The following is a 25,705-nucleotide window of genomic DNA, read 5'->3' on the forward strand; positions in this document are numbered from 1 at the left end:
TTTGTGTTTATTTGGGCTTTGGATTGTATCTTGCTGGTCTTCTTCCCCCTGGTTGTCCTCTTCAGGTTTGCAATGCTCTTGAAGGAGTAATTCCAGAGTAACATTACAGCACAGCACTAAGATGCTGCAATATTGTTATCTTACTGTAATTACAAGTATTTACTAATGCAGACATGTCAGGAGAGGGGCTGTGTCCTTAAACGGGTTTTCCCATGAGCAAAAAGTTGATCTCGGAATAATAATAATTTCCACAATTGGATGTGATTAAATAAAATGTTCCTGTGCTGAGGTAATCTTATAAATGTGTCCCTGCTGTGTACTGTGTAATGGCCGTGTCTGACCATACAGAAACAAGGTCTGATCATACCACAGCTCCTGGGCAGGGGAGGAAGAAGAGTATACATACATCACAGCTCATTCTTTTTGTGAGGTAAAACATTTCCCTGACTATATTTAAACAATATTTTACCTCACAAAGAATCAGCTGCGACACCATTTGTCCTGTCTGAATACTCTTTTGCTTCCTCCCCTGCCCATGATATGTGGTATGATCAGACTATGTTCCTGTACAGTCACAGCTATTACACAGTACACAGCAGGGACACATTTATAAGATTATCTCAACACAGGAACATTGTATTTAATCACATCCAATTGTGGAAATTATTATTATTCCAAGATCTATTGATTAAAATCAACTTTTGTTTGTGAGAAAACCCCTTTCGGAGAACCGTAAATACTGACTGTTACAAGCAAGTAGCTGCTATCCAATAGCTATTGTTTTTTAATCCCCCCCCCCCCAAAAAAAAAATTCATAGTACATGTGAAAATCAGAAACTTTGTAATATATATTTTTAGAGAAATTTTCTTTTTCTCCTGGACTGATTATTCATTCTCAAAATTGTCACTTCAATCTTTGGTGAAAACCGCGTTTCCAATTACTGAGACCTGACATTCCAGTTGGGGCTTATGATGTTCTGTGGAGGACAGTGACTGTCTAGGAGAACTTGCTGCAGAGTCTGTCTGCTCCTCCTCCCCACTGCGTAGAACCTTATTAGCACCAACTGAATGATCAGTCCACGAGGAGAAACAAGTGGATTTCTGATACGATATATTACAAAGTTGCTTATTTGTCATGTGTACTATTGAATTATGAAATAAAAATTAAAAAAGTTTTTAAATGGCAGCAATCTTCATCAGGGTAAACCTACATTTTAAAAAGAAGCAGGAAGGCACAAACGAAAGGGGAAAAAAAATGTGATCTGCTTTTGATTATAGTTCTGTCCTATGTAGCCATCAGACTATAGACTGTGCGCTGCTGCGCCTGTTCTGTATCTTGCATGGGACTGAGCCTGCATATTCTCCTATTCAACCAAGTGAAATCACGTGACCTGACCAGTATGTATATAACTTATATATGTTATTGATGCAGCCATGTGGTCCCACTAGTATTGTATCCTCCCCTGTCTTAGAACAGAATACAGCATGTCGCTTCACCATTGTAGCTGGCCGACAGAATTTTAAGTAAATGGATAAGCACATCTATGATGGTCAGATGGTGATCAAAGCATCTGACATTCATCATTTGTATCTATGTATGTTAAAAATATATAATCTATATTATCAGACATTAAAACCGGTGCATTTGCCATAAAAACCTGAGTAATTTTATGTTTAAACTGCCCAATCCGTTTTTCGGCTAGGCAATAGACTGAAGAAACCCCCATACACATTGGATAAGCTGTTGATTCCGCTGAAATTATCGGATTTGGCGCACTTCAATGTGATCGGGGGCATTAACTTTTAACTGTAATAAACAATGCCTGCAGCTAAAAAAAAAAGCTGTAATTGTGGAAATGCTGCTGCTTTCCTCCAGACCATTACCTCTAATCAAAACTGCATTTACATGCTGCAATTTTACATTTAATCCGATTCTTGTCGCCCTAATCCCCAGCGCAGTCACTTTCCATCAATAATATCCTCTGCCAATGTAATGCAGTAATGATCAGATTCCAAATTGTATTTTTAAGTCTTACGCACCAACTCGCAACCTAGTTTTCAGCTGCACAATTAGAAACCGTGCCAGCACGGTCAAGGGGCTGTCCACTAATTTTATATAGATGGCCTATGCTTAGAATTCTGGCACCCCCACTGACCCGCTGTTATCACCTCTGGATGTAAACCTTGTATGGGACAGCACCGCTCCTAATACTTTCTAGCGTCTGCTGCCGGGTACTGCAGATCAGCTGCCAGTGAAGAGAATATGAGCTGATCTGCAGCAGCGGCAGCAGCCACTAAACCGTATGCGGTGGAGTGTTTAAATGAGGTGTCTGATGGGCGTGCTGCCTGTTGGTCCCCCACTGATCTTGTATTGAACACAAGTGACGGTGCCATTGAAAACACTTTTTTTTTTTTTCAACAATTGAAAAAATGTAAAATATAAATATTTTTTATTTAAAAAAAATATCTTTTTGTTTTTTAAGAAGTAAAATATGAAAAATAATCTTAAAACATTTGGACTTTCCACTTTTAAACACTAGGGGGAGCAGCTGCTGAAATTTACCAGTGTACAACTGGCTCACATTATGACTGCAGTAAATGTGGGCGGGGTCTGATCACATGTGTGTGATGTCACCTCTCTCCTCCCCTTCTGGGTGTTTGCAACAGGATAAGAAGGGATGAAGTTTAGGATCACAGTGAGGAGCCACTTTGTTGGTGACTGCAAAGTTATACTGAAAAGTAGACTGTCACCATGGATGGTCGGCAGCACCAATTCTGTTAGTGTTGTAGTTCTGCTCGCTGTATCATAATCTGGGGTTAGATACGTGAAGTGTATCACGTGAGTGATTAGACATGCTTAGAGTAACCCCCTGGGATTAGATACTGAGCTCAGTGGAGTGTATCACACAGGATAGATACATTAGATACTGCGTATCTAATCCTAAAATTTGACCCTGGTCTGTCTACTTCTATGGGAGCAGTAGTGTAATGTGTGACCTCACTCCGTCCACTTCTATGGGAGCAATGGTGTAATGCTTCTAATAGAGCAAGCCGTGGGTAATGTGACCCCCGCTCTATACACTATATTCTTACTCTATAGAAATGGACGGTGCGAGGTCACACATTATACCACTGCTCTTTTAGAAATGTGTAACCCTTTTCTGTCCACTACTATTGAAGCAGTGGTGTAATAAGATAAATTAGATGTCCTGTAGATATGTCACAAGCTCTCTTAACTTGTGTTTAGCCTTTTTTACCTTAATAAATGAAAAAACCAACGTGGGGTCCACGTTAATAATCAGTCAAGGTAAAGCAGACAGCTGGGGGCTTATATAATCAGGCTGGGAAGGTCACTGGTTATTGGGTCCTTCCCAGCCTGAAAATAGCAGCCTGCAGCCGCCCCGGCATTGGCGAATCATATTAGATGTGCCAATTCTGGTGCTTCTCCTTCACTCATTCCTGGTGCGGTTGCAATCGGGGTAATGGTAGTTGGGGTTGATGACAGCTGTGATTTGTTAAAAAGCCCTGGGGTTAGTAATGGAGAGGCGTCTATCAGACACCCCCATTGCTAACCCAATAATGAAAGAAAGCACACAGGCAGAAAAATACATTTTATTTTAAAAACACTCCCTGACACATTTCCTGGTTTACCAATTTATTTAAAGAAAAAAAAAAACCTATTCAGGTCCCACGTATAAATAAAAAAAAACAAAACAAGTAGATAAAGACAAGACACTGGCGTGTTCACTAATTTATTAGAAAACCAAAAGTTCCCAAAAACATCCGTTGTAGTCCTTAGTGTTCCCACGACGATTGCCGAATTCAACGTCCAAAGGCTATGGAGCCTCGTTCAGAGAACCAAGCTCCATAGGCTGTAGCAGCAGCCGCTCCGTGTCCTGCTGTGCTCCGCGAGACCTAGTGGTTGTGATGAGTGGTGATGCCATTAACCACAGTCGCAGTATAATGGCCCCATATAGTGCCCCACAGTATAATGGCCCTATCCTGGTATATGGCCCTCATCCTGGGCCTCCTCCTGGTATATGGTCCCTGTCCTGGCTATGTAAAAAAAATAAATGTTTCTACTCACCTTCCTTTCGCTCCCATGCAAGTGCTGTTTTACTCTGTGTGCCCTGAAAATGTCGGCGGTGAGTTGTGATCTGCAGCCTGTACTGTAAAACGGACAGGCTGTGATCACCTCTTGCCACAGATGCTCACCTCACCCTGGACCTCCTTCCTCCGCATGCTCCTGTCATCTCCCGCACTGACTGAGCAGTGTGTGCAAAGACGGGGAAATAGAGCCCGCAGCATACAATACGGGCTACACAAAGATGACCGCTATCTCCTCCTCCACAGCTGTGACCTGTACAGCCCAGGGGGTGAGCCCCGGTCACAACTGGAGGCAGGAGGAGCAGCTTTAATACAAGAGATCTGACCGCAGTCTCTTATGAAAATGGCAGCCCCCAGTGCCTAATGTAGAAATAAGTAAATACAAAACTATTAAAGTTGTACATTTGATTTTCTATTAAAAATACTTGATTTATATAATAAATTATTAATACAACATTACAAATCGCAGCTTTCCCTTTATAGGCTAGGTCATCAGTATAAAAGTAGTGCAAAACTCTTTTAAAGCCTAAATTATACAGCTGGAAACTAGTGGCAGAACCCTCTGGTGTGATGTGGGTGGGCAGTGTGTGGGACAATGTAAGTATAACGCTAACTCTAGTTAATAAAAATTTTAATTTTGGAGATTTGTGTAAATTTCTTTTTTCAAGTTTGGAACAACAGGTCTTTCTCTCCCCTCAGAAAATTAGAATTAGAAGGTTGAGTGGAGAGCTGTGGTAGAGCACAGTGCAATGTGTATGATTGGCTAACAGCCTCCATCCTCTTGGTCACTGCCCATGCTGAGCGCAGCAGCCAATGACTGACTCTTCTTGACTCCTGTGCTCTGCATGGGCTGGTGACAACACCCCAGTTGACGAAGCAGCCATTCACTTGGCTGGTATTCAAGAAGCACTCAAGAAGAACTGAGTTTTGTATCATTCAGCCTTGTTTATGGTTCCTTTAAGCCCAGTCTGGCCTCCTGGGAATTATTACAGGGCAGGACCCATGAAAAGCAGTGATCAGACGTACATATGCAGCGGGCATAATGGTCACGGACTGTCACAGTATCTTCCATGACCCCTTCATCATCAAGCAGGGGGTACTGTGCACCTTTATTCTGAGAATTCCTGAGATGATCTACTACCTCTTAATTATTACATACCTTATGTTTTTTTTTAAAGATATTTTACTTATGATTTGCTATCTAATGTAGTGAAAGGGTTAATTCTTGCTTAATCATTTTATATTTGGTTTGCTAATGTGATTTTATTTTCTAAGTCCTTCTATGTCCCATATTTAATGGTCTGTGAGTCTCTGGATTAATTACAGGCTACTGCAATGTTTTTCCTCTTGTTATCCAGCCAATGTGGGGCTGCTGACTCTGAATTCTCCATCCCCACTAAGCCTGGTAACCAGGGCTTACATCTATTGCCACATGATGAGTATATTCTATTATTCATTGTCAGGACAGAAATAGCATGAAATGTGTTCTGTAGCCCGGGCTCTCCGTCATACTCCGAGCATTCATCACGTTGTATGATTAGATAAGTGTGACATGTCTGCGCAGCGCTTTCATGTGTGCTTTATTGTGTGCTTCTATAGGTTTGGAGGTGGATATTTTTATTTTTTAAAGTTAAAACGTTAAAAAAACTCCTCCAAATGTTTCTATTGCATTGTTGTCCTATCAGTGTATTGAATGGCCATTGGTTATATATATATATATATATATATATATATATATATATATATATATATATATATATATATATATATATATATATATATATATACATATATATATATTATTTTTTTATTTTATTGTGACCCTTTGAAACACACACACACACACCTACACACACCTACACACACACACACACACACACACACCTACACACACACACACACACCTACACACACACACACCTACACACACACACACACACACACACACCAGAATATAAATCCAAGTAAATCAAACTTCTGTGAAGTCAAACTGTCAACTTAGGAGGCAACACTGTTTGACAATCAATTTCGCATGATGTTGTGCAAATGGAATAGACAACAGATGGAAATTATTGGCAATTATCAAGACGCCCTGAATGAAGGAAGGAGTGGTTCTGCAGGTGGGGACCACATACCACATCTCAGTACCAATGCTTTCTGGCTGATATTTTGGTCGCTTTTGAATGTTGGTTGTGCTTTCACACTCATGGTAGCATGAGGCGGACCCTACAACCCACACAAGTGGCTCAGGTAGTGCCATTCATCCAGGATGGCACATCAATGCGAACTGTGGCAAGACAGTTTGCTGTGTCTGTCAGCGTAGTGTCCAGAGGCTGGAAGCGCTACCAGGAGACAGGCCAGTACACCAGGAGATGTGGAGGGGGCCGTCGGAGGGCAACAACCCAGCAGCTGGACCGCTACCTCAGCCTTTGTGCAAGGAAGAACAGGAGGAGCACTGACAGAGCCCTGCAAAATGACCTCCAGCAGGCCACAAATGTGCATGTGTCTGCACAAATGGTTAGAAACCGACTCCATGAGGATGGTCTGAGTGCCCGACGTCCACAGATGGGGGTTGTGCTCACAGCCCAACACCGTACAGGATGCTTGGCATTTGCCACAGAACACTAGGATTGGCAAATTCACCACTGTCGCCCTGTGCTCTTCACAGATGAAAGCAGGTTCACACTGAGCACATCTGACAGATGTGATAGAGTCTGGAGACGCCATGGAGAGCGATCTGCTGCCTGCAACATCCTTCAGCATGAACGGTTTGAAAGTGGGTCAGTAATGGTGTGGGGTGGCATTTCTTTGGAGGGCCGCACAACCCTCCATGTGCTCGCCAGAGGTAGCCTGACTGCCATTAGGTACCGAGATGAGAACCTCAGACCCCTTGTGAGACCATATGCTGGTGCGGTTGGCCCTGGGTTTCTCCCAATGAAGGACAATGTCAGACCTCATGTGGCTGGAGTGTGTCAGCAGTTCCTGCAAGATGAAGGCATTGAAGCTATGGACTGGCCTGCCTGTTCCCCAGACCTGAATCCGATTGAACACATCTGGGACATCATGTCTCGCACCATTCACCAATGTCACGTTGCACCACAGACTGTCCAGGAGTTGGCGGATGCTTTAGTCCAGGTCTGGGAGGAGATCCCTCAGGAGACCATCCGCCACCCCATCAGGAGCATGCCCAGGCATTGTAGGGAGATCATACAGGCACGTGGAGGCCACACACACTTGAGGCATTTCCACTGAAGTTGGATCAGCCTGTAACTTCATTTTCCACTTTGATTTTTAGCATCATTCCAACTCCAGACCTCCGTGGGATATTAGTTGTGATTTACATTGATCATTTTTAGGTTTTATTGTTCTCAACATATTCCACTATGTAATGAATAAAGATTTACAACTGGAATATTTCATTCAGTGATATCTTGGATGTGGGATTTTAGTGTTCCCTTTATTTTTGGGAGAAGTGTATATTAAGTGGCTGTCAGAAAAGAATCACATTAATAATATAAATGTAAGTATTTATAATATATTGTGACCCTTTTCTGACGGCTGCTTATCGTTGGAATGGTTCATGCTTTCTAGGGTTTTATTCCTGCCCAAGTTTCCTGTGTTATCGAGCCTTGCCCTTAACAAATGGTCCAAATCCTATTAAAATTTCCCTTTTGTCTTTATACCCTTGGAACAATTTGTCTTACCATAATCCAATCACAAGTTAAAAATAAAAAGCCTAATAAAGAGCCCCCCAAGTTCTAAGGAACGACCGCTTGTAACGTGTTTATTTATTTAAGATGCTTCCGCTTCTTGGCCTGTGTTGTTAGTGTAATCTTCTGCTAATTGCCACAAGCTAGAGAGGATTATTGTCAGGCAGGATGGTGATTTAGAGCCTATCCGTGCTGTACTGTCAGGCCGGATGCTTAGCACTGGCTGTAATATGACCGAATGAATATATATATATATATAATGTTTTTTTTTGTGTCAGTTACTGTGTAGTAATCTGATAGAATTAATCCAAACTATCGCTGTAAAATTGTTAATTGAAGGGACTTGTCGGTTGTGCTAATGATATTAACCTGTAGATATAGGGATAATCTGCGGGTTAATAGCATTATGAAAATGCATGGTATTGAAAGTGCGGCACCTGTGAGAAAATTAACTTTTAGGCTGTGGGCACACGTTGCGTTTTTTTCGCTATAAAAATGCAATGTAAACGCATACATATGCATCCAATCAATTTGCATTCTGCAATTTTTGTGCACGTGATGCATTTTTTCCGCAAAAAAAAGCGTTGCGGTTCATTCTGATGAATGCAGATGCAATGTATGTATACCGTAAGAATGTGCTGCACTGCTTCATGGGGACAACAGTTACATCTGTACATTTTTCCTTCCTAAATCACTTGTGTACATTTTTCCTTCCTAATTCTAGGTTAGTCAAAGAGCATTGTGAATTTTATTGGGTATGTTTGAGACCTCTATGTGCAATGCAAACATTAAAAAACAGTATTGGTAAAAAAGCGTTGCAGTACAAAACGCATCATGTTCATTAATTTTGCAGGTTTTTCGTGTTTTTCCTGCTATTTAATGCATTGGGAAACTCCGGAAAAAAGCGGGTCCAAAACGCGAGAAAAAAGCAAAAAAAACGCATGAGGATTTCTTGCAGAAAATGTCCGTTTTTTTTTTCCAGGAATTTTCTGCAAGAAATCCTGACGTGTGCACATACCCTTACTCCCATGAGCTACCAGCTTTCAGTCAAGTAGGCGTGCCTGGAGCAATTTCAGTGACTTCTCCCAGCACAGACAGTGCGGCTATAAACATGCTCTGACACTGATGCGCTGTACACTGCAGAACTGGCTGTCAATCCGCTCCTGTGCGTGCTTACAGCGGTCACACTCCATGCTGTGAGCAGTGACTGTAGCCACTCCAGCACGACTGAAAGCTGGCAGCTGCTGGAAGAAATGTGTTCATTTTCTCACAGGTGCTGCACTTTAACTACTGTGGCCGGGCACCTTCATAGCGCTATTAACCTGGAGGTTAATATCATTTATCGGACCTTGCTGGTTTCCTTTAATGCAGCTCTGAGCTATAATACATTACATAAGTGCCACTCATTTCAATAGGAATACTTGTTAAACTTTTTGGAAGTCAAAAGCATAGTCTGTAATTTATTTAGTATTTGCTTGTTAGTACCAATTGTTTAGTATGTTTTAACCAGGGGTAGATAATACATTTCCAAAGAGATTGTGACTGTTGTGGAAGACAGGACCCACATGCTGAACTGAACCACTTAAAGGTAATCTGTCAGCAGATTTTTGCTATGTTCTCTGAAGACAGGATGCTGTAGGGGTTAAAACATCGTTTTCAGCAATGCCTCTTATCAAGCTCTGTGGTTTTGTTTGCTTGCAATGATTGCTTTAGCACCAGGAGCTTATCATTGCTGTGACCCAGCAGCTCCAGCCGTCTCGTCTGACTCCGCCCCCTCATTTGATAGGCAGCTCACTCTCTATGGACATGGAATATATAGATTCTGGTGTGGGTGGGGTTAGCTTCTTCATCTCTGCTGTATTGCTAAATCTAAAACCTGATTATGTCAGAACGGCTGCAAAGTGATACATCATTAGATTCAGCTTCTCTTTGCCTACATCAGGCCGCTCTCAGATGAGGTAGCAAAAACCTGTTGACAGATTCCCTTTAATGCTATTTGACATATGTATGCATAGTGCTCTTAGTGCACCTAGTGCTCCATGACTGATATATACCGGTGCGACCAGCTCCAGGAGTCTAACTGATATACACAGCTGTGCTCTGACGGTCTCACAGATTCTTGCAAGTTAACCCCCCTGTGCCGTTGTCGGTATCGACAGCAGCACATGAGGAGTTTGACAGAGGTAAAGCACTCCCTCTTTCAGCATGATTGCATGGTAATGATGACTTGCAATGGCAGCTGGATGCCTGACAAAGGCTTCTGCTATACTCTACAGCCCATCATATCCCATTGGACATGGGGCCTGATTGTTTACCTGACAGGTGGCCTCTGACAAAATGGTGTTGTGTATTACAATTGCAATCACAATATCGCATGTTAAAGTTCCTTGAAGGGAATAATAAAATTTGTGAAAAAAAAACGCCATCCCCCTTTAAAAATTTTTTTCCCCAATATAAAAATGTAAAAACATAAAAAAGTCACATATTTGGTATCCCCTCATCTTTTAACAACATATACTCTAACCTTTATCCCTCATACTGAATGCCAGATAATCAAGCATCGCGAAACTAAATAAAAAGTGATCGTTGTACATGTCCAAAATGATAGCATCAGATACTACAACAGCTATGCAAAAACAAAATACAATCACTGCTACAGTTCTGTAAATGATAAAAAAATTAAAATTAAAAAATGAAAAAGTTCTAGCTCTCAGAATATGACGCAGAAAATATGAATTTTCGTGCAAAATGTTGGGGAAAACCTCTTCAAGAGGCAGTGACCCAGAAAGTCCTGAGTTACCGGGCTGTGTAGTCAGTAAGTCAAACCTCCAACTTCTCAATTTCCCTGACTCCGACTCTGACCCCACAGCACTGGTCACTACTGGGCATGTACATAAAGTGCACCACAGTTTCCTCTCCACAGCACTGGTCACTACTGAGCATGTACGTAAAGTGCACCACAGATTCCTCTCCACAGCACTGGTCACTACTGGGCATGTACATAAAGTGCACCACAGATTCCTCTCCACAGCACTGGTCACTACCGAGCATGTACATAAAGTGCACCACAGTTTCCTCTCCACAGCACTGGTCACTACTGAGCATGTACATAAAGTGCAGCACAAATTCATCTTCACAGCACTGGTCACTACTGGGCATGTACATAAAGTGCACCACAGATTCCTCTCCACAGCACTGGTCACTACTGGGCATGTACATAAAGTGCACCACAGATTCCTCTCCACAGCACTGGTCACTACTGAGCATGTACATAACGTGCACCACAGATTCCTCTCCACAGCACTGGTCACTACTGAGCATGTACATAAAGTGCACCACAGATTCCTCTCCACAGCACTGGTCACTACTGGGCATGTACATAAAGTGCACCACAGATTCCTCTCCACAGCACTGGTCACTACTGAGCATGTACATAAAGTGCACCACAGATTCCTCTCCACAGCACTAGTCACTACTGAGCATGTACATAAAGTGCACCACAGATTCCTCTCCACAAAAAGCCAAGATCCTTAGATCAGGAACAGAACAGACCTTCATAGGACATTTCATAACTTTCCCAAATTCCTGTTGCCGGTACCCTGGACGTGACGTGTTTCTATTATACTTTTCCTGACTGTTCCACTCCTGGTTTTGATGTACAAATACTGAGGTAAAATACTGACCAAATACTGATGGTGTGACAATAGCCAAATCTGACACACTGCTGCTACAGTCAGGATTGGTGCTGCCACTGACTATGGCAATTTAACCCCCCTCGGTGCTGCTGTCAGTTGTAAGAGTGGCATCTAGATGTTTCAAATATAATATGTATACATTTTTATAGACCGTTCATTAGACATGTAACGGATGGTTTAGGCCTCTTCACATTTTTTTTTTTATCCAAGGTTTTGTCTGTTAGATGGAGCCACAGTGTGAACGTGCACCTACACTTTGTGTAAACGCAAACGTGTTCCAACTCCTCCTCTTTGGTTTCTCTCTTCAGTATGGACCGTGTGATCTTGCATTCACGTGAATGGGGCTTATGTACAACAGCAGATTACACAGGGTAGTATGGCACCTGTCCTAGACAACTCCACCAACCACAACTGTTCTCATGGAGTCGTGATCTAGTCGTGTGTTAGTTACAGGATGAGCCCAAAACTTGCGGATAGGAATTGGAAGTTTGGGAGGCACGCCACAACAGTAATAAAACTTCTCCATAATAATCGGAAAGGGCTCGGGGCTACCAGAAATATCACTTGTATATGTACAGTAACTTGACATTTATTAACCTTTTGCATTCTGAGCTATGTATATTTCTCAAAACCTGATGTGTTTTAATCATGTCGTTTTCAATGGTTACACATTAAAATGTATATGTTAATGTATTTCTTTTTGCAATTTTTTAGGATTTTGGACATTTTATTAAAAGCAATAATGCGGACGATGTGGTTCGCTGGCGGCTTCCATTGGGTGACTGTAAAAGGAAGACAAGCCTTGCCTGCAGAAGCTCCTATTCTCACCCTGGCTCCTCACTCTTCCTATTTTGATGCTATTCCAGTGACTATGACAATGGCTTCTATTGTCATGAAGGCTGAAAGTAAAGACATTCCTGTTTGGGGAAGTGAGTTGTAATTAAGAAACTAAAGTTGAAAAGTGTACAGAAGTAAAACTGTTGTGTTTTATAGATTAACGATCACTGTTTTGTAAAGAGAATCTGTCTTGCATCTGAGAGCAGCATGATGTAGGGGCAGAATCCCTGATACCAGCGGTGTATCCCTTACTGGGTTGCTTGCTACAGTTTTGATAAAAATCATTATTGGCAGCTTTCTGCCTATACACAGTGTACACAAAAAGCTGCCAAACCGTTGAAGGGGCAGGGTTATACACAGCTCATAAAAATGGGGGACTACATGGAGGTTTACTAGTCCTCCAGTGATAATCTCCTACTGATTAAAACTGATTTTTTTTTTTTTAATTATAAAACTACAGCAAGCAGCCCAGTAAGTGACACATCATTGTATTCAGGGTATCTGCCCCTACATTATACTATTCTCAGATTAGGGGGTAAAAACTTGATGACAGATTCCTTTTAATTTCCAAATGGATAGGTTTCTGGGGTATTTAAATGATTCTATACAACTCCTAATTTTAGTATGAACACAAAACCCAGGAAGATGACTATATACGGCCTTATAGTATTAGTATTATTTCTAATGAGCACTATTGTATATAAAATAGCATATTAGTTTTTTACCTAATAAGGGTATTTTTTTTTTTTATTTAGCACAAATCTGTGTCTTTCCTGTTCAAAGGAACTGTTCTTGCAGAAATCCAACATATGCCTTAGTAACATGTATTGAACTGATGTTTAGTCTCAGAACCTTCTGCAGCAAATCTATTGTGTGTGAATTAGTCGAAAGATCAGCGCAGATTCTGGTTGTTTGTAAAATTGTAACCAAAAACCTGTTAAGGCCAACCCGGTCAGCCAAATTTTAGGTCCATCTTGTGCGCCAACCTACAATAAAATGGCACTTGGATGGCATACTGTTCGTGTTCGACAATAGCCAATGGCACAAGTGAAATGAATAATTTTCCACACGCCTGTGCATTCATGTGGTATTGCCGAATGCATCGTGCAGACAAGAGTGGGATGATTGGGATGGTGCCACCTGCCAGCACAAAGCACCCTGCGCCACACACCTGGCGCTCCACAAAGGCTGCAGACATGTCCATTTCCTCCAGACCTGACAGGGCTATTTTTTTCCACTTTTGAGTGAATTCAGCCTTATATAAACCGTGATACAGAATTGTGTATCTCTAATTTTGACTCTTAGATCTCTAGGAAATGCATATAAACAAGATGCGTACTGAAGGGATCTGTCTGTAACAATCTTCTTTAACCTTCTCGCTCTCCTGCAATTATCCCACAAAACCTACCTCAATGGGGTGGCGAGATTAGCTGTCGTTCTAGGGTTGATAAACAGAGGGGCTTAAAGGGTGGATAACACATTGAGATGGGAGAATCGATGTGCAGGACTCTGGTCCATCGGCCGGGTCAGTAACCTGTGATCGTTGGACAGGAGGCCTTCAACTCTTCTTACCTCTCGGCATTTCCGTCTCTTGTTTTGATTAGTTGGGCTAGCGAGAAGTCATCATTTCGGAGAGACGCGTGCATGTGACATCTCGCGTCAGTCCAGCTAATCAAAAGAGCTGGGGGGTAAGGAAATTCGGAGGCCTCCTGTCCGGCGGTTGCAGATTGCTAACCTGGCCAAAGGACTGGATACCAGCAAATCGATTCTCCCATTTCTAATAACAAGTGGTCTTTAATCGGTTGGGGTCCCAGCTGTCAGGCCCCCAGTGATCATACTTTATCTACTATCCTGCAGTTAGGTAATGTTCTTTACAGGACGAGCCCAGAACTTGCGAATAGGAATTGAAAGTTTGGGAGGTATGCCATAGCGGTAATAAACTTCTCTTTAAATGTTGTGAAGGGCTTGGGGCCAGAAACATTTCACTTGTGTATATAGCTTGACATTTATTAAGCTTGGTATTCTGGGATAAGTAAATCTCTCAAATCTGAAGTTTTGAATGGCCGCAAATTCAAATGCATGCATACATATATACTGTATCTACATATCTACCTGCATATCTACCTACAGGCAAAAAGAAAAGAAAGAAACGATATTGTAGTCCAAAGGTGTAAATTATTCCTCCATTTATTGATTGTAAAATTACATATAAGATGTAAGGGGAAAGGGGTGACACACATATTAGAAAAACTGCTGTAAAAAGATTGAGCGCACACCCATGGTCATGGCTGCATGTAAACAAGTATATATCATGATTCACCTATTAAACAACATGTAATGCACATAAATGTATTTATCATAATATAGCATAGATTGGATGGTACGCTCTCTTTATAGGAAACAATATATAAAAGTCTCTAGTCAGCACATTGTGCGTGCATACATACATACATACAGTACAGACCAAAAGTTTGGACACACCTTCTAATGTAAAGATTTTTCTGCATTTTCCCGACTATGAAAATTGTAAATTCACACTGAAGGTATCAAAACTATGAATTAACACACGTGGATTTATATACTTAACAAAGTGTGAAACGTCTGAAAATATGTCTTATATTGTAGGTTCTTCAAAGTAGCCACCTTTTGCTTTGATGTCTGCTTTGCACACGCTTTGCATTCTCTTGATGAGCTTCAAGAGGTGGTCACCGGAATTGGTCTTCCAACAATCTTGAAGGAGTTCCCAGAGATGCTTTGCACTTGTTAATCCTTTTGCCTTCACTCTGCGTCCAGCTCACCCCAAACCACCTCATTTGGGTTCAGGTCTGGTGACTGTGGAAGCCAGGTCATCTGGCGTAGCACCCCATCACTCTCCTTCTTGGTCAAATAGCTCTTACACAGCCTGGAGGTGTGTTTGGGGTCTTTGTCCTGTTGAAAAATTAATGATGGTCCAACTAAACGCAAACCGGATGGAATAGCATGCCGCTGCAAGATGCTGTGGTAGCCATGCTGGTTCAGTATGCCTTCAATTTTGAATAAATCCCCAACAGTGTCACCATCAAACCTCCTCCTCCATGCTTCACTGTGGGAATCAGGCATGTAGAGTCCATCCGTTCACCTTTTCTGCGTCGCACAAAGACACGGGGGTTGGAACCAAAGATCTAAAATTTGGACTCATCAGACCAAAGCACAGATTTCCACTGGTCTAATGTCCATTCCTTGTGTTCTTTAGCCCAAACAAGTCTCTTCTGCTTGTTGCCTGTCCTTAGCAGTGGTTTCCTAGCAGCTATTTTACCATGAAGGCCTGCTGCACAAAGTCTCCTCCTAACAGTTGTTGTAGAGATATGTCTGCTGCTAGAACTCTGTGTGGCATTGACCTGGTCTCTAATCTGAGCTGCTGTTAACCTGCGAGTTCTGAGGCTGGTGACTCTGATAAACTAATCGTCAGAAGCAGAGGTGACTTTTGGTCTTCCTTTCCTGGGGCGGTCCTCATGTGAGCCAGTTTCTTTGTAGCGCTTGATGGTTTTTTGCCATTGCACTTGGGGACACTTTCAAAGTTTTCCCAATTTTTCAGACTGATTGACCTTCATTTCTTACAGTAATGATGGCCACTCGTTTTTCTTTACTTAGCTCCTTTTTTCTTGCTATAATACAAATTCTAACAGTCTATTCAGTAGGACTATCAGCTGTGTATCCACCAGATTTCTGCTCAACACAACTGATGGTCCCAACCCCATTTATAAGGCAAGAAATCCCACTTATTAAACCTGACAGGGCACATCTGTGAAGTGAAAACCATTCCCGATGACTACCTCTTGAAGCTCATCAAGAGAATGCAAAGAGTGTGCAAAGCAGTCATCAAAGCAAAAGGTGGCTACTTTGAAGAACCTACAATATATGACATATTTTCAGCAGTTGTTTCACACTTTTTTGCTAAGTATATAATTCCACATGTGTTAATTCATAGTTTTGATGCCTTCAGTGTGAATTTACAGTTTTCATAGTCATGAAAATGCAGAAAAATCTTTAAATGAGATGTGTCCAAACTTTTGGTCTGTACTGTACATACATACATACATATATATATATACATACATACTTACTTACTTCCACACATGCATGTGCACAGAGATTGCTCCATTGCAGCTCCCATGTTGGTAGCTCAGTTACTACATGTTACCAATTGTGGTGCAATCCCAAGCACTAGACATTACAATGGAAACAGATCACGCTTGCACAATCTTCTCCTCTGAGCTAACCGTTTTCAATACTTTCTGACCACTTTAGCAATCCCATCGTGCAGAAACTTGGAAAGATTCCAAATGAAACCAGCAAGAGGACAGATTCTTGAGGAAGTTAATAGACCAAAACCATCTTCATTTGATTAAACAAGGCTAAATGGTGTACTAAATAATGGAGGCTTTTATCAGCGCTAAAAGGAAACATTTCAACAAAATTCAGGACGTTTTTGTTTTCTGCTTACATTTTAATCCAGTTATTTGTTAGTTTATATGTAGAGTTTTTGATATTTCCCATTACCATGGTAACTAAATTTGAAATTTGTTTAAAAAATTGACTATTAAAAGACTAAACAGAGTAATTTTTGCCTTTTTTTTTTTAAATTTTATTTTTCTTTCAGCTTTAATTAACTATATTCGACCAGTGTTTGTTTCTCGCTCTGATCAAGATTCTAGGAAAAAAACAGTGGAAGAAATCCGAAGACGAGCCCACTCAAATGGTATTTGGCCACAGGTATGTCAAATATTGTCCAAGCGGTTGTCAACTTTAGACAATCCTTTTTTTGTAAGAAAGGAGCTGTGGCAATTAGCTGATTAGTGTCCAGCTGATGGGTACCCCCCAGTGATTTAAGATGTGAGACATGTGAATCTGCCTTAAGGGCCTAGTTTAAATGAATGGCACAGTTACCAGTGTGAGACAAGTAACTAACATAGGAGCAGTAGAACTGTCTATTTCCAAACACATTGGCTGCAGCTCTGACAGCTCTGCTGTATTGCAACCTTATCTACCTGTGAGATGGAAGCTGAGGGGAACCTGCAGATGTGTCCGTTATAATCACGCACAGCTCTGCTGTGCGATCAGGAGAGCCCAGAGTGGCCATTATATGTCACACTGGTAGCGCCCCCTTTTATTTAGAACGTTGGTTTCAGAGTCAGTTTCTCATGGAGAATAGTGTCCGGGTAAGGCTACTTTCACACATCAGGTTTTTCGCCGCATGCCGATTCCAGCGTGGCGCCGCAGCGCCGGATCTGGCTTAATTTGTGAAAACCGGATGGGACGGATACAGTTTTCAGCCGGATCAGATGTCCGGATCCGGCGAGAAACCGGATCCGTCCCATCCGCTTGGCATCCGTTTCGTCCGGGTTTTTATCCGTGTTTTTGACGGATCCGGTTTTTAAAACTGCCCCCTGACAGGCTAAAAATGTGATTGGCCCCATGAAAACTGTATATACAGTGTTCCTACAGCCCATCAGTGACAGGTTGGAGAGGAGTAGATAACAGAGCAAGATGGACGGCATTATTGCGAAGATTCTGCAGAACGTGGATTTCATTGTGGAGGCGAATAGATTGAAAGCAATTGTTCTTGAGAAGGAGCGAGAGAGACAGCGCATCATGCATCTGCACCGACGCCGTTTGTGGATCCACCCCATCACGGCACAGAGAATGACGCGGGGAGTCTTTTCTACTTTATACATGGAGCTACGAGGAGAGCCAGAGAAGTTTTTCAGCTATGTGCGGATGAAGGCGGAGAACTTTGATGTATTGGTGGAGCGGATTGAACATCTAATAAGGAGTGATACATATTGCAGATTCTCCATTACACCGGCTGAGCGTCTGATGGTCACTCTTCGGTAATTCTTTTTTTATGTACTCTTGTAGCGCACTTTTATTGTTTGATATTTTGATTTTGTAGTAATTTCTGCCTTGCTTTTGATCACAGATTCCTAGCTACTGGAGAATCCCTTTCGTCCCTACATTTCCAGTTCAGACTGGGAATTTCAACCATATCTGGAATAGTGAGGCATACTTGCCGTGCAATGATTTTATTTCACATCCCACAATGCAGACTTGGTTGAAGTAGTCAGTTTCCAAATTGCTTGGGCGCGGTGGATGGGAAACATATTCGTATCGTGAAACCGGCTGGTTCTGGATCGGAATATTTTAACTATAAAAAGTACTTTTCCATTGTGCTGATGGCCATCGCCGATGCAGATTATAAATTTGCTGCGGTGGATTTTGGGGCATATGGCCGCTCAAATGATTCACAAGTTTTCAAACTGTCTGCAATGGGGCGGCATTTGTATGGAAAAACATTTCAATTTCCCCCCCCCCCCAAGACCACTGCCTCAAACCTCTGAGCCACCAATGCCTTTTGTTTGTGTTGGGGATGAAGCCTTTCAGCTTTCAGGACATCTTTTGAAACCCTACTCCAGCCGTGGTTTAAACAATACTAATAGAATTTTCAACTACCGACTCACACATGCACGGAGAATGGTGGAGTGTGCGTTTGGGATCTTAACCGCCAAATGGAGAGTTCTACTGACATCTATTAGCTTGAAGACAGACACTGTTGATGAGGTAGTGAAAGCGTGTGTTGTCCTGCACAATTATGTGATATCCAAGGAACAGGTTTCCATTGAGGACCTCTCTGAAGAAACCACCTTGGCTGATTATAACATAACGTATAGAAGTTCCGCCACGGTTTCCCAAATTCAGGATCAATTCGCAGAATATTTTATTTCACCCGAAGGAAGAATAGACTGGCAGGATGAGAGAGTTTGAACAATTTGTCTTGAACCTAGTAACAAATATTTTACCTTCTTTTACCCAAGTTGTGTGCCTGTTTGGGTTGTTCCCAAAGTATTTTACCTCTAACTAAGAAACCTTGTTTTGCCCAAGTGTTATCTATACCTTATAAAGAAAATACAAATTTGGTGTAAACAATGCAATTTTATTAAAAACATTTTTAACACAACAAAAACACCAAAACAAGCTAAAGGTTGGAATAAGTCGGGGTGGAGATAGTGCTGGAAGGGCTGTCAGATAGGGACACTTCGACAGTGGGAGTGTGGAGAGAGGAATGTGTTGGTGGTGGGGAAGGATCAATAGGTAGTGGACGGTGAAGGGGTGGAGAAGGCAAGTGAGTGGGTGGACAGGAAAGTGGGATTGGGGTTAGGAATTTGGTAGGATGGAGGGGTGTAGGTGATGTTTTGGGAGGATTGGGAGGCAGAAGCAGTGATGGGTGGAGAAGAGGGTTGGGAAGGAGGTGAAAGAGGGTGGTGGTAGTGGGCAGGGAGAGGAGGCGCGGATGAAGTAGATGGGAAGTGGTATGGGTCAGGATCATCATATTGGTCAGAATGGTGGGAAGGGGCACGGGCGGGACGCTGGTAGTCTGGCTGATGGGACGGGGCACGGGAATGCTGGTAGTGTTGTGGCTGGTGGGATGGGGCACGGGCACGATGTGGGTGATGGTGAGGTTGGTGGAATGGGGCACGGGCAGGTTGGTGGTACGGGTCAGGAGGATGGTAGTGACTGTAATGAACAGTGGAGGAAGGGGGGGCAGGTGCAAGATGGGAGGCAAGAGTCTCGGCTTTTGAGGCAATGAGCGCTAGAGTAGACTGGCAGGATTCCATTACTTGCATCTGCTGAGCAGCAGATATCGTCTCGATTTGCTTGAGTACCGACTGGAAAAAGTGGTGTTCGATGACTGTCTTGCCTCTGAACGCATCGTTAACAGAAGTGTCTGCAACTCTAGTATACTTTTATTTATTAAATTGAAACCTGCAGCCATTTGCTCGGACAAAACTTTGAGACAGTTCTGGAAGGATGCGTTCAGAAATAAGAACTCGGGTGCATAGCTCTGTACCTGACCCCTCTGCTGATGGCACCCCGATGCTACAGGTGTACTAGAGGTGGCAACAGCAGAAGGGTGGGGTATAGGAAACGCTATATCCTCACAAACAGATACATGCAATGGAACCGGCCAGGATGCTCTAGCGCTCGCGGATGGGACAGAGGGATCCGATGTGTGGGAAGGTGCAGAGTGGGAAGATGCAGAGTGGGAAGGTGCAAAGGGGCCGGGACTGTCGAAGTGTCCCTCGGTGGTGGCCTTCTGAGGGATCGCCCCAGAAGGGTTCAACTCTGCTGCAGGCTCCCGAGTGCTCACGACGGTGCTGTGAAACAAAAGAGAAAAACAAACAATATACTGATATTGCATGGCTCTGGCTGAAAGAGCAAAATAGGTTTAGACATGTTAAACATTGGTTATTACATGTGGTGAGTAATATTTACCTTCGGGTCACCATCGTCCTGAGGAACGCATACGTGTATCTGCTCCTGCGTCCTCCAGAACCACTTGGGGCCCGCATCTTTGTTGAACTCCTTCTTAAAGCGATCCCCGATCGACCGCCACCGTTTCACAATCCTCTCACCTGTTAAAAAAGGAGAAACACAAATTGGTTAGAAAAAAAACTTAGAATGTATCAAGAAAACTGAACTGTGTATATTTACGTTCTTGATTCTGGGCCCGAACATCGAGGTCCTCCCACTTCTCTATAAGCTGTTGGCAGACTTGCTCCCAGAGTCGCCGGGTCACTGTGATATCAGCATGGCGGCAGTCACCCATGTTCCACAGCGGCTCCCTGTCTTGGATCAGCTCGATGAGGAGGTCAATATCGAGGCCGACCTCCTCACCGTCCGAATCAGGAGCACGTTGTGAAGCCTGTTATAAAAAAAAAGGGGAAAAAAAAATTAGATTGTAAACAACAAAGAAAAATCCACAAAAAAAAAATTACATTTTACATATATGCTTACAAGATGACGGCCGCCCTGATGCCCACGCCGACGACCCTGGGAGTAGCTGGAAGGACCTCTGGATGGAGCACCAGAATCCGAACTCTAGAAGAAAAATAACATAAAAATTTATGTGCTTGTATGTAGCCTTTTTATGTTATGTGCCGTGTGATATCTATAATGATCATTTTGTATGTGTTGTGTGATGTCTGAAATGGTCAGTTTGTATGTGTTGTGTGCTGCGTTCATTCTGTAAGTATCTTGTGTTGTTATGTGTAGGGTGTAGTGTGAGGTTGTGGTTCTGCGATAAATGAAAGAAGCATACCAATTGTGATCCCGCTCCAGGTGTTTCTCCACCCCTTTGCTCTTCTTCTGGGAGCACCTCTTGTGCTGCGGCAGCAGCGTCCTACAAAAAAGAAAGATGGCGAAATACATTAATATATATATACACACACACACACAGACAGACATATACACACACACATACATACAGGGTGAGAGAGAGAGCAAAATTATTTAAAGAAGCATATATATTTTTCTCAGTGCGCTGCTGACGGGAGGGAGGGCTCCCAGAAGAAGACTTAGTTTGGCTCCGCTCTCTGGCAGGTTTGGCTCCGCTCTCTGGCTGGCTCTTTTGGCAGGGTCTGGAAGATTCTTGGCAGGGTGTGGGCTCTCTGGCTGGCAGTATGGCTGGAAATGAGTGGGGGCCTCAATGGCATTGGTTTATATATGTGTCCTGGGGGCAGGCCAATAGGTTCTGAGCATGCTCAGTTTAAAAAGTCGGATCAGGCCGCCGGATCCGCGGATCCGGTGCAATCCGGCGTCCATAGACATGCATTGTAGCGAAAAGTCGGAAGGGCCGGATACGGCCCTTCTGGCTTTTTCGCCGCAGACAAAAAAAGTTACAGTAGACGTTTTTTCCAGACGCCGGAATCGGAATTTTAGCCAGATCCGGAAAAAAACGGAAGGAACGCTGGGTCATGCGGCGCAATCCGGCACTAATACAAGTCAATGGGGAAAAACAGTTTCCGTTTGTTTTTTTTGTTTTTTTTTAACGCTTCCGGTTTTTCTATAAAGAGCCATACACAGCCGGAATTAAAAAACCTGATGTGTGAAAGTAGCCTTATAGCCTGGAATGGCTAATTTACATAAAAGAATCAATGTAGATATCACTGGAATAATACATCAAATCGCAGATATCAAGATATCATTTTATTCAGCTTCCTTTGGCTTACCTGACCATATACCTAGATTGCTTAGGAGGAATGTTTCTACTAACAGATTGCCTTTAAAGGAAAGGTTCTCATGTTTTCTCCTAATAGGTTGCAATCTCATTATTGATGCATAGCATATGGCTCCCCTACTCTACGTACAATTCTATGATAGAGGTTATCTAATATATAATTGCCTAGAATACTACTTCCTGCAATTTGTGCCAACTTCCGTGGCTTTGTCCGGAGCTAATGTCCGGAGCTAATGTCCGGAGCTAATGTCCGGAGATTAATTGCCTAGAATACTACTTCCTGCAATTTGTGCCAACTTCCATGGCTTTGTCCGGAGCTAATGTCCGGAGCTAATGTCCGGAGCTAATGTGCGGAGATAATGTCCGGAGCTAATGTCCGGAGCTAATGTCCGGAGATAAGTGACGTCAACAGTGTCCAGTGTCTGATTGGTTGCCGCCTGCTGCGAGCGACCAATCAGAAACGTGCCGTACTGTGACACAGTCCGCCCGCCATTTTGGTGTGATTTTTGAATTTTTACCTCACAGCAAGTTTCTACTGCGTGGAGGCGGGCCCAGTGACGTTGCTCTTCAGGCTCCTGCCGAATTTCGTCAAAAAAATGATAATACCATTTACCAAAACTATATATATTTAGTTGTGAAGTGGTTCAGTGACATTTTCACACCAATTTTGAACTTTTGTTTGGTGTTTTCTCCATATACTGCCTATTATTTTTGTTCTTTCTTACTATTATTTATTAATTGTATTATTCTTACATTTGAATAAATAAAGGAGTATATGGATTCTAGACTCCCGATTCTTTAGAATCGGGCTGCCATCTAGTCTAATATATAATTGCCTAGAATACTACTTCCTGCAATTTGTGCCAATTCCGTGTCTTTGTCCGGAGCTAATGCCCGGAGCTAATGTCCGGAGCTAATGTCCGGAGATTAATTGCCTAGAATACTACTTCCTGCAATTTGTGCCAACTTCCGTGGCTTTGTCCGGAGCTAATGTCCGGAGCTAATGTCCGGAGCTAATGTCCGGAGCTAATGTCCGGAGATAAGTGACGTCAACAGTGTCCAGTGTCTGATTGGTTGCCGCCTGCTGCGAGCGACCAATCAGAAACGTGCCGTACTGTGACACACTCCGCCCGCCATTTTGGTGTGATTTTTGAATTTTTACCTCACAGCAAGTTTCTACTGCGTGGAGGCGGGCCCAGTGACGTTGCTCTTCAAGCTCCTGCCGAATTTCGTCAAAAAAATGATAATACCATTTACCAAAACTATATATATTTAGTTGTGAAGTGGTTCAGTGACATTTTCACACCAATTTTGAACTTTTGTTTGGTGTTTTCTCCATATACTGCATATTATTTTTGTTCTTTCTTACTATTATTTATTAATTGTATTATTCTTACATTTGAATAAATAAAGTATATATGGATTCTAGACTCCCGATTCTTTAGAATCGGGCTGCCATCTAGTTTATTATAATCCCTTTTTACTGTTTTCTAAGGTAGACATTATCTTTAGCATGTAACAGACCACCTGCGTGACACTTTAAGTCTTTTTTTCCTTGCCATAGAAGTAATGGAGTAAAGAGAAACTGCTAAGCACCAATATTTCACTTTTTGTCTGGTGATATAGGTTTTTAACACACTTTTTTTTTCTTTTTCTTGAAGGTTATGATCTTCCCAGAAGGAACATGCACCAACAGATCCTGCCTGATTACCTTCAAACCTGGTAGGATGGGAATGTGCATGTAATGAGTCAGGCTCAGTGTCTGATTGCCTGGTATAATGTAGGTCTGCAGTGACTCTATAAAGTCTATACTAGATAGAATATTTCCTGCTAGTGACTAGGCTGTAGATCATCTTTTTTCACCCACTTGGGTATTGGTGAGATTTACCCCACTTTGTTACTATTTACTCATTGTGCATTTTTGAAGAACGGTTCATTATAGCAGATTGCTAATATTTGTCCATTTGTGAAATTTGGTTCAGACTCATCCATTGTTAGACACTTTGGATGCTATTTGTTTCGCTGTGTACTCAGTGAAAGTTGATATGGTTGAGCAAAAAATGTTTGCTGTGCAGACGTGTTCAGGAGTGGGGTGGTGGTGGAAACATTAACTACATAATGACGGCTGATATATGTTCTATGTTAAAAAATGTAGTAACTGTGGGAAGCTAAGTTTTTCTTGTATTTAGCCCTGCTGTTCTATTCGGGTCATAGTGACCCGGAACACTACAAGTGTATAGTAAATGCGAACAAAACAGCAGGGTTAAGTTTAGTATTTGGTAAGATAATGAAGGTACGGTTTTTAGCTATATAAAAGAAAAAAAACTAATTTTTATCCTGGATAGTGATGCTAAAATCCCCCATAAATATTAGATGGCCGTCATTGTAATGATGGTTTGGCCAATCCTTTGGACGTCCGCTTTTTCTGATTTCTCTTCCGTACACAGGAGCTGTAATTCTGCCAAGTGCTCTTGTGGTGTTCGTGAGAGCACTCCTGCCAGATATGTCTGGTGACAACTTATCTCAGGGAGCACAAAAGGGTCAAGTAGTCCGAAACTGGACATGCCGGATCCTTAAAGAACTACTGTCATGTTATTAAATTGCTTTATCTATTTAGACAGCATGAAATAAGCAAGTTTGCAATTGACTTGCTTTTTAATTCTCTTGCAGTGAGAGCTTTTATCTTGCATAGTGTAAACTTCTTTCCAAGGAGCTTGGCCACCAGGGTCTGGAATATTTGTAGTAGGCCGGGGTCACACTTGCGAGTTCAATGCAAGATACTCAGTGCTCAGGAAGGATATAATGGAACTAGAACGAGTAAAAAGGAGGGCGTCAAAATTAATAAAGGGGATGGGGGAACTACAATACCCAGAGAGATTAGCAAAATTAGGATTATTTAGTCTAGAAAAAAGACGACTGAGGGGCGATCTAATAACCATGTATAAGTATATAAGGGGACAATACATATATCTCTCCGAGGATCTGTTTATACCAAGGTGATGGTCACAAAGGGGCATTCTCTGCGTCTGGAGGAGAGAAGGTTTTTCCACCAACATAGAAGAGGATTCTTTACTGTTAGGGTAGTGAGAATCTGGAATTGCTTGCCTGAGGAGGTGGTGATGGCGAACTCAGTGGAAGGGTTAAAGAGAGGCCTGGATGTCTTCCTGGAGCAGAACAATATTGTATCTCACAGTTATTAGGTTCTTTAGAAGGAGGTAGATCTGGGGATTTATTCTGACGGAATATAGGCTCAACTGGATGGACAAATGTCTATTTTTGGCCTTGATAACTGTTACTGTGAG

At 42.4% G+C, this 25,705-nt stretch overlaps 1 protein-coding gene across 1 annotated transcript in view; it reads left to right on the plus strand.

Moving 5' to 3' along the window:
- Positions 1-25,705, plus strand: part of LPCAT1 (lysophosphatidylcholine acyltransferase 1) — a 169,308-nt gene that overhangs the window by 81,724 nt on the left and 61,879 nt on the right. The window contains exons 3-5 of the mRNA XM_069730585.1: positions 12,227-12,441; positions 16,989-17,101; positions 24,065-24,125. Of these exons, the coding sequence (XP_069586686.1) occupies positions 12,227-12,441; positions 16,989-17,101; positions 24,065-24,125 (389 nt within the window). The remainder of the gene's footprint in view (positions 1-12,226; positions 12,442-16,988; positions 17,102-24,064; positions 24,126-25,705) is intronic.

The sequence above is a fragment of the Ranitomeya imitator genome, chromosome 6, assembly GCF_032444005.1.
Source record: "Ranitomeya imitator isolate aRanImi1 chromosome 6, aRanImi1.pri, whole genome shotgun sequence".
In the NCBI taxonomy this organism is placed as follows: Eukaryota; Metazoa; Chordata; class Amphibia; order Anura; family Dendrobatidae; genus Ranitomeya; species Ranitomeya imitator.